This window comes from Ochotona princeps, chromosome 2 (genome assembly GCF_030435755.1).
Source record: "Ochotona princeps isolate mOchPri1 chromosome 2, mOchPri1.hap1, whole genome shotgun sequence".
Taxonomy (NCBI): domain Eukaryota; kingdom Metazoa; phylum Chordata; class Mammalia; order Lagomorpha; family Ochotonidae; genus Ochotona; species Ochotona princeps.
In genome coordinates, this window is record NC_080833.1 from 22,697,497 (window position 1) to 22,707,721 (window position 10,225).

The 10,225-nt window shown below is 44.9% G+C and overlaps 1 protein-coding gene across 2 annotated transcripts in view; it reads left to right on the forward strand.

Annotated features, from left to right (window-relative positions):
- ZCCHC17 (zinc finger CCHC-type containing 17) overlaps positions 1-9,771 on the forward strand; it is a 53,076-nt gene extending 43,305 nt beyond the window's left edge. The window contains exon 8 of one of the 2 annotated variants that reach the window (XM_004591649.3): positions 9,426-9,771. In XM_004591649.3, the coding sequence (XP_004591706.2) occupies positions 9,426-9,581 (156 nt within the window). In that variant the 3' untranslated portion in view covers positions 9,582-9,771. The remainder of the gene's footprint in view (positions 1-9,425) is intronic. The other variant, XM_058678116.1, reaches the window with a different exon arrangement.
- Positions 9,772-10,225: the final 454 nt, after the last annotated feature.

Genomic DNA, 10,225 nt, shown 5'->3' on the forward strand with positions numbered 1-10,225 from the left:
GATGTGATGTGTCAAATAATAGCTGGAGCACAGTGCGAATACACAGACAGTAAAACCCATTGTTGTACTGTCTGGAGCTCCTTGCTCAGTAAGTTTCTGCCCTCTAAAATACTATCAGAGTAATAAGGTTTGATTAATGGTGGTGGATAATAATGAAGAGAGTGGGGCCAGCACCATAGTGGTATAGGCTAATCCTCTGCCTACTGTGCCAACATTCCATATGTTGGACGGTTTGTGTCCTGGCTGTTCCATTTCGCAGTGGAGGATGGCTCAAGTGCTTGGGCCCCTGTGCTCATATGTGAGACCAGGAAATAGCTCCTAGCTTTGAATTGGTCATTTGATAAGTGAACCAGTGAATGGAAGACCTCTGTCTCTCTTCTTTGTAATTTTGCCTTTCAAATAACAATAAAATAAATCTTTAAAAAAAAATGAAGGGAGCATGGACAAAAGGAGTAAGAAATCCTATTAACTCTGTCCCCACTTTTCATCAAACGTACACAATTTGAATGCACACCTTTTATCTACAAATCCAGGATGTGTTTATTTTGATCTAGAGTTTTTTTGTGTGTGTATACACAATGTATTTGAAAGGTAAACTTAGAAGAAAAGGAGGAAGAAGTGAGAGAATCTTCCATCTGCTTGTTCATTCCCCTAATGTCTGCAACAGCTCAGATTGGACCAAGCTGAAACCAGGAGCCGGGAGCTTCTGAGTCAAGTGGATACAGATTTGAGTTGAGGAAAAGGAATGTAGAAGTTAAGTGTAACAAGGTCTGGCGTGGTGGCCTAGTGGCTGAAGTCCTCGCTTTGCACACTGTAAGATCTAATCCCAGTGGCCCTGCTTCCTATCCAGCTCCCTGCTTGTGGCCTGGAAAGCAGTTGAGGACGACCTAAAGCTTTGGGACTCTGCACCCACGTGGGAGACCCGGAAGAGGCTCCTGGCTCCTGGCTTTGGATCGACACAACTCTGGCCGTTGCAGCTACTTGGGGAGTGAATCAATGGATGGAAGATCTTCCTCTCTGTCTCTCTTCCTCTCTGTGTATCTGACTTTCCAATAAAAAATAAAACATCCCTCCCCCCAAAAAGTTAAGTGTGGAAATGGGAAACAACCAGGAATTTAGTTTGAATTGCTGTCTATGAAGATAAAAGCTAGGAGGAGACTAGTTTTGGGAGAGATTGGGACTTTGAAGTTGAGTTGTGTATCATATTTCCAAATGGACTGTAGGGTGGTCAGTGGATGTGTAGTTTGGGGTTCAAGGGACAGGCTTGGGTAAGACATACAGGTTATCTACAAACAGATGGTGTTTTATGTATGCACACATGAATGAGATCACCTGGAGAGTAATTATAGGCAAGGGAAGGAACTTTAGGACTAACCACAAATTCTCAACATTTAGAAGTAATGAAGATGAAGATAATGAGTCAATGAGGAGAATGTTCTGAAAGGAGCAACCAGGAAAGTTAGCTAAAAAGTGAGAAAATGGGATGGAAGTTAGGTGACGAATGTGTTCATTTAGGCTGTTTAATCAAGTATGTGAAACCCAAGGATTTAGCCAACAAGAGAACATTGATGGGCCCGGTGCTATGGCTCAGTTGGTAATCCTCACCTTGCAATACACTGGGATCCAAGATGGGTGCCTGTTTGTGCCCTGGTTGCTCCACTTCCCATCCAGCTCCCTGCTTGTGGCTTGAGAAAGCAGCAGAGGACGGCCCAGTGACTGGAGACCTTGAGTCGTATCCATGTGGGAGACCCAGAGTAGGCTCCTGGCTCCTGACCATTGCAGCCATTTAGGGAGTGAACCAGCAGATAGAAAATCTTTCTCTCTCTCTTCTCTGTAAATATGGCTTTCCAATAAAAAATAATAAATCTTGAAAAAGAAAAACGAGCTCATTGGTAAGGACTGTCTCGGTGGCATGGTGGGCTGGCAGCCTGAGGACAATTGCTCAGAAGGTTGGGTTTTTCCCTTTTCCCTGCAGTGGAAGCTGTGATGGCAGACTTAGTTATTGTCAAGAATGAGCCAGTAAAGAGACAAAAAGTGATAGAGAATGCAGGACAATTCTATAATATAATGATGTCTTTGAGTTCGAGAGAAGGGATAGGATTCAGTGTGCAGCACATTAGTGATGTAGAACAATTTGCCACTTCCTGAAAGATCTTTCATGTTTTATATTACGTTGTTTTCCCTCTGGCCTCAAGGCCCTCACTTCACTTCTTCCATCAGCACTGCCAACCCTACCAGTAAAACCATATTTGTGCTTTGAAGCACAGCGTATTATAGCCTCTGATTCCTTGGTCTTCAGTTGATTCATTTCGCATGTGGATGGCATGCTGTTTGTCACACACCACTTACCATGGATTACCCAGTATCTTAGTCGGCCTTCCTGCTTAGCTGTTTTGTTCCTTTAAGTCATGAGCCTCAATATCTGACCTCACTTAACCATTATTATAAGAGACAAATCGGGCTCGGCAGCATGGTCTAGTGGCTAAGGTCCTCGCCTTGATCCCGTATGGCCGCCCTTTCTAATCCCGGCAGCTCCACTTCCTCTCTGTCTCTCCTCCTCTCAGTATATCTGACTTTGTAATAAAAATAAAAAAAATAAATCTTAAAAAAAATGAGAGAAATGAATGGTTATTCTGTTATTCTCAGATGATGTTAGGTACTCAGTATTTTTTGAATGTGTGTACTATAGGGCTGTTAGACACTATTTGCTTTGTTTGTTAAAGTTGGCTCAGGTTTGAAGGTGACAATGTCAAGCTCACCTGCTGAATGTTTACTTTGCCCCTTCCTCCCGTGTAGCACCTGCACGCTTTGCACTACTAGGCACTTCCTGTTTGTGTGAGTTATTTTTAGAGTCTGTGTGTTTCCCTCATCTCCTGAGCTGTGTGCTACTTCATTTCTCCCAAGTGCTTTGTATGTGGTAAATATCAGTAAATATTTGTGAATTTTTTGATAAACTTTTTCCCCTCTTCTGATTCTGCTTTTTTCCTTTCTAAACTATGGTAAACAGGTATGCTGTAGGCAGATTCTACCCAGGAATCGCCCTCTTATATCCCAAGCTGATCCTTGAATCAGTTTGATAGGCTGATCATCTCCTGAATATCAGTCAGTTCTAAGAATAAACACTTGTCTGCAGTTGATATGTGGTACAACGAGTTGAGCTGATGCCTACAAAACTGACATCCTGTATCTGAGTCCTAGTTTGTATCCTGACAACTCCACCTGCTGATATGCCTGGGAAGGCAACAGAAAATGCCCCGATTGCTTAGCTCCTTGCCACCAATGTGGAAAACCCAGATAGAGTCCCTGGCTCCTGGCTTCATTCCAGCCTAGCTGTAACTATTGTGGCTGTTTGGGGAGTGAATCAGTGGGTGGAAGATCTCTTTGTTACTGTTACTTATTAGTAAAAACAAAAAGAAAAAGTTGTGGAGGAGAAAGGAAAGGAGAGAAAGAAAACATGTTTGCTTGACTGACTTATGGCTAAATTAGTGGTTGGAGGTGTTGTTGGGTGTTAAATTGAAAAGGCTATGAGGCTGGCTCTGGCACAAAAGGTTGGTCTACCTGCTTTTGTTGCCAGCATCCCATATGGATGCCAGGCGAGATCCTGGCTGCTCCAGTTTTGATGCAGCTGCCTGTGGTGCAGGGTGGTACAGCTACTTAGGCTCCTGCCATTCATATGCAAGACTCAGATGGAGCTCCTGGCCCCTGTCTTCAGCCTTACTTGACCCTGATCATTGCAGCCATTTAGGAATGAACCAACAAATGGAAGATTCTCACTTCTCCATCTCTCCTTCCCTCCCCCCTTCTGTCTCTCCTTTAAAACTCAGCTTTTCAAATAAACAAATAAATTCCAAAAGAAAAATAAATAAAAAAATGAAAGAGCATCTTTAGGACCCAGTCTGAATCAAATTCAGGTTCTATCACGTCACTTCATGTCAGTCAGCTCCTCTAAGATTATACTTCTGTATCATAAAAATATAGGAATAATTATCCCCACTTGATAGATTATTTTGTTGAAGGTTGGATGAGAAACTCCATCAGGACTCAGAACAGTTGAGCTGTTATCTGTCTGCTGACTGCCAGGCGTGCTAGCAGGAAGCTGGTTAAGAAGTGGATACAGGGCCCCAGCGCAATAGCATAGCAACTAAAGTCTTTGCCTTGCATGCACTGGGATTCCTTACGGGCGCTGGTTCTAAATCGGCAGCCCTGCTTCCCATCCAGTTCCCTGTCTGTGGCCTGGGAAAGCAGTTGAAGACAGCCCAAAGCTTTGGACCCTGCTCCTGTGTGGCTCCTGTGTGGCTTCAGATTGGCTCAGCTCCAGCCATTGTGGCCACTTGGGGAGTGAACCATCAGATGGAAGATCTTCTCTGTATATCTGCCTTTCCAATAAAAATAAATAAATCTTAAAAAAAAAAAAAGTGGATACAAGACTTTATTTCAGTCACTCAGTGATGATAGGGGCATCCCAGGCAGCGGATTAATATGCCGCATTCCAGTTTGTGTGCTTGTTTTTGTTTTGTTAGCACTACAGAGACAAGAGTGTGTGTGTGCCTTTGAAGAGAAACCTTGGAGCTAATTTGAGCAATGGCATCCTTTCCATGCTCCCTTGGCCTATTTGTCATGAACTCAGGCCTCTAGATCATTTTGTAGCCTTTTGTTCTCTTCCGCTCATACAAGGATCCAGACGATTCTTCTGGCTTTTGGTCTTCCTGGCCCCGGACTTCGAGCTTCCAGATGAGTATTTGTTCTCTAGCTCAGCAATGCCACCTGCTGGGATGTTAGATTGTCTTTGTTCACCTTTGCAAGGAGGTGGAGTTCTAATAAGCCATCACCTAGGTCTTTCTTTTCCTTGCTAGCTAGGAAGGAAGCCAGTTTTTGTCTGTTTGTTTGTTTTTTCTCCAGTGCCAGAGGGGTGGAAGGACAGCACGTCCTGCTGTCAAACTAAATCAGCACCGGGGGTTGGGGATGGTCATTTGATGACACCTTAGAGACCCTGATTTGGGGAAGAATGTTCTGAGGGTGTCACTTGAGTGGTTTAGATGGTTGTAAGACATTGTCACCTTTGTTGCAGCAGGGTTGAGAAAATATTTGCAAAGTTTATTGGCTGACAAAGTCTACTTCAGTATACCTACACACTCAGACACTTGCTGCAAAGCTTGGCCAGCAGAGTAACCAAACCTGTTCTGCTCTGCATCCTCTGACAAGGTGCTGCACGTCCTCTGCTGGCCTGGATGAGCTGGCTAGCTGGGCATGCTGTCCACTACCTGGACATCAACAACTGAGGAAACCCAGTCCCAATACATGCACTCCCAGGTCCGACCATGTATGTGATGATTTTGCCTGTGGCTGAGGTTGAAGTCCAGCGATCTAGTTTGGGAGTCCCCCAAGAAACCTTGCTTGGGTAACCTCAGACTTGACTCTTGTGTGTGCGCCAGCCTGTATAGGGTCATGTTTGGTCCATCACCTGCACCAGCCACTATACATACCAGTGGGTGCCTCTGCCTGGTCAGTTTTGAACTGACAGGTGCTGTACCCAGTCCAGCCCGCCCGCCACAGACTAGATCCTCACGCATACCAGCTGGTGCCATGGTCTAGTAAGGGTAACCCCTGATAACCACCCCCCAACCCTAGTTTTTTTGCGTGTGCCAGCGTCTGCTGCAGCCTCGCCCGGCCCAGTCCTCATCCAGTTCAGCTTTCATGCACACCCATGGGTGTTGTGACTTAACTCAACCAGCCTTGCTGTCTGAAAGATTTATTCACTTTTATTGGAAAGGCAGATCTACAAAGAACAAGAAACAGAGGGAGAGGATCTTTTATCTACTGACTGACTCTCCAAATGACTACAATGACTAAAGCTGAGGTAATCAGGAGCCAGGAGCCTCAGCTGGGTCTCCAGGGTAGGTACAGGAGCCCAAGGCTTTGGGCCATGCTCCACTGACTTCCCAGGCCATAAGCAGGGAGCTGGATGGGAAATGGAGCAACCAGGACACAAACCAGTGCCCGTATTGGATGCCTGCGCTTACAAATAGAAGCTCAGCCAGCCGAGCCATCCCACTGGCCCCCAGTCTCTCAGAGAACAAAATAAATATGATGCCAGACTATGTATAGTGGTTTTGTTGCTTTAGTCTTGGTTTACTCAATTCACTTAAAAAAAAAGTTGCTGCTTCCTCATTTATCAATTTTATCGATTTAATTTTATTTAAGAAGAAGTAGACTATCCCACCCACTGTCTCATTTTCTAGGTGCCTAAAACCAGGGACTCAGTCACTTGAACCATCAGCACAGCTTCCTGCCAGGCTAATTAACAAAGCTGGTCATAAACTACAGCCAGGAATCCACACCAGGTACTCAACTAGGAGACAGGCATCTTCACCACCAGGCTCATCCCTCGCCCCCATTTGTAGTTTTCACATCTGTAAAGTGAGAATAATTCATGGATTTTGACTGTGTTGACATAGTATTATGAAAAAACAAGGAATGCAAAAGGCTTAATAAGTGATCATTTAGATCTAAAGCCTTATCATTATTTTCCTTGTTTATTCAGGCTGAACTAGGCTTGGAAGAAAATTAGTGCCAAATTCTACATTTATTAATTTCCCAGGACCCTGTATCCCATAAGGAGCAGACATAGCAGGGCCTCTAATATCCTGTGATGGCCTTGGAAGGTCTTCCAGTCGGGAAGGTGCAATACCACAATCCAGAACATTGACCATCAGCTCTCAGTCCCTCCCAGCCATGGCTGCTTAGCATGACATTGTGGGTCTGGGAAGCTTTGTTTCCCACTCCCCATTAATTCATCTGCTATAGATACTTGGACATACTGTTAGAACATCCTAGAAGTTCACTGAAATGAACAAAAAATACTCCTGGTTACCATTGAGTGCCCATACCATATCACCATTTAGTACTTACCTTATTTAATCTCCATAGTAGTCATTAAAATGGGTGTTTAATGTTTTCAGTTGGCTGAAAAGAAAACAGGTTTAAAAAGTGAAGCCCCAAGTCACATAAGCAGTAAATGACAGAGCTGGAATTTTGTTTGTCTCATTGCAAAATTATTATCCCGACCTCCATCCCACAGATGGACACCCTGTCACTGCACAGGAGGAGGGACCATATGCTCCATGAGAAAACTCTGGGGATTGTCTTTTACATTATCATATAGACAGAGATTGGCCTGTGTGATCTGGGCATGTGGCTTTTGAATTGTCCAGGCCACAGGTGCTAACTCATTAAATCACCACAGTCATGTGACTAAGGTGTTTTTCTGATGTGTTTTCTGTGTGGTGAGATGACCTGCCTAACGTTACAGAAGAGTAGATGACAGAGCTTCAGGGTTCTTTGCACCATTTCTCAGAGTCAGCTGACAGAAGGAACAAGGGCAGGGCCTTACTTCTTTCTGTTCTCTCCTCTTTTCCTCTCATATTTTCTCCCCCTTTTGGAAACTTTGAGTGAATACAGATCTTTGAAATTTCAGAAAAACAGTTTATGCAGTTATGCAGTGCCTAAAAACTGCCTGGTCTGCCAACTGTCCGTTGTGTGGTTTGTACTGTTATTTTCAGCCTGGTGTGGTGGGTGTTGTAGCTTTGGAAAAGTTCTCGCTGAGCTTTGTTCACTGAGATATCTTTGAGGTATTGTAAATATTAGAGGCGATAAATATTCAATGGTAGCAAGTAAAGAGGCTCATTACCTGAAAGTGATTCCTTTTCCTGACAGCAGGGTCTAGTAGAAACTAGCCTGGCGTCAGGAGTCCTGAATCTCTGACTCTTGTCTTCTGTGGCCTTGGATATGTGAGGCATTGCCTCCAGACTCGGTCATCTCTGGGGACTGCTTTCAGCTTTAATTTCCTGCTTTTTACAAGCAGCAGTAATGGATACTTGGTTTTGTTTAAGATCTATTCATTTGAAAAGCAGAGAGGGAAGAAAAGAGAAAGATAGCTCTTCCATCTGCCAGTTCACTCCCCAAATGCCAACAAAAGCTAGGGCTGGGGCATGCCCAAGCTGGGAGCCAGGAGTTGTATCCAGAACTCCCAGGTGAGTGGCAAGACCTGGCACCTCTCCTCAGGTGCGTCAGTAGGAGACTGAATCAGAAGTATGGAGTAGCCGAGATTCGAACCAGTTGCTCCCACATAGGATGAGGAGACTGTAACTTGTTACGCCACAGAGCCCACCCGTGTGTTTCCTTGTTTTAGACCACTCTAGATAGAATTATATGAAGTAAAAATCACACAAATATTGTTAGTAAACAGTTCATTCCTGAGTTAACACTTGTTATTAGTTTGATGTGCAAAGTAATGTCTAGCATTTTCTATATTAAACATGAAATTAAAAGGTATTTATTTTTGGTGTAAAAATGTTAAAATTCATGCAGTTTCTTCATAATGGGCAATTTCATGAGTTTTTTGAAGACCCCAGTGTGTGTGTGCGCATGTACATGCATGCGTGTGCTAACACACATACATATGGGGCCAGTGTTGACACAGTGGGTAAAGCTGCAGCCTACAATGCCAGTGTCTTATAGATGCCAGTTTGTGTCCTGACTGCTTTACTTCTTTTCCAAGTACCTGGGCCTTTGCCAGCCATGCTGGAGACGAGTGAAGCTCCTTGCTCCTGGCTTTAGCTTGTCTCAGGGCTGGTTGTTGTGGCCATCTGGAGAGTGAACCAGTGCATGGAGGATCTGTTTCTTTTTCTTCCATGCATATCCATTGGTTCACTCCTTAAGTGCTTGCAACAGCCAAGACTAATTGAGGCTAAAGCCAGCAGCCCAAAACTCAGTCCTATCTCCCTTGTGGGTGACTGGGATCCCAGCACTTGAGCTATCACCACTGCCTTCCACGGTGCTCATTAGCAAACACGTCAGTTGGGAGTGGAGCAGCTGAGATGTTAACCCGGACACTGATAGGGAATGCAGACATCCTAAGCAGCAACTTAATCATTTTGCCAAGTGCCTATCCTGTCTTGTCAGTTCTTAAATTTTGACTTTATTGTTTGTAATTTATATCTTATCATGTATCAAGTAGTTGCCTATTGATTGATAGTGAGGTATGATTTTTTTTTAAAGATTTGTTTTTATTCTTATTGGAAAGTCAAATATACAGAGAGGAAGATCTTCTGTCCTCTAATTTACTCCCCAAGTGACAATAGCCAGAGCTGCGCCAATCCAAAGCCAGGAGCTTGCAGCCTCTGCCAGGTCTCCCACACGGGTGCAGGGTCCCAAGGCTTTGGGCCGTCCTCGACTGCCTTCCCAGGCCACAAGCAGGGAGCTGGATGGGAAGTGGAGCTGCCGGGATTAGAACCAGTGTCCATTTGGGATCCTGGCATGCAAGGCAAGGACTTTAGCCACTAGGCTACTGTGCCAGGCCCATGAGGTACGATTTTTAAAAGCAGATACACCCACATAATGTTGAACTTTCTAAATTTTCTTTCCAGGAAAAGAAGAAAAAGAAACATAGAGACAGGAAATCCCCTGACTCCGAAAGCTCAGACTCTGAGAGTGACGCGGGCAAGAAGGCCAGGCGCACATCCAGCAAGGCAGCCAAGGGGAAGAAGAAGAAGAAGAAGCACAAGAAGAAGCACAAGGAGTGAGAGCAGGAAGCGCATGGGGGGCTGGGAAGAAGGAACCAGGAGCCTTGTACCATGGAGCTCCTGGACAGCTAACTGTGGCCTCCCACCTCGCTGACTTGCTCCCTGGGGAGATGGCTGTCCGCACGCAGCAGACAGGTTTGGGCGTTAGGATTCAAAAGCAGCTGCCTAAATGAGTTTGTTTCTGTATCACCTGCAGTCTACCCTTCATTCCGAGGGAGCTCTGGTTACCCTCCCCAGCTGCCACTGCCAGCCTGGACTCCTGTACAGGAGTCTAGACTAGATCCACAGATCCTGCTGTGGAAGTGAATCTGGCAGTAGCTGGAAACAGTGATTTGCCTCTTCCTGTTGGCCTGTCTTGGGCCAACTGGTGGATGGTCTCTGCTTCATCCAGCACAGGGCAGGATGGAGAAGCTGGTAAAGTGTGCTCACATTCTCCATTCCCCCAGCACTGTTCTCCTGTGCTAGAAACAACAGCCAGCACCAGTCAGAGACAGCCATTGTGAGTGAACTTGTATATGACATTCCAACAGACCACCAAGCCAGACATATGAAGCCAAGATCATTGCTCTGCTTTGTATTTGATACTGTGTAAGTCCGTTGATTCTACTTCAGATCTGTGCTTAAATTCCTGGCACCAAATGGAA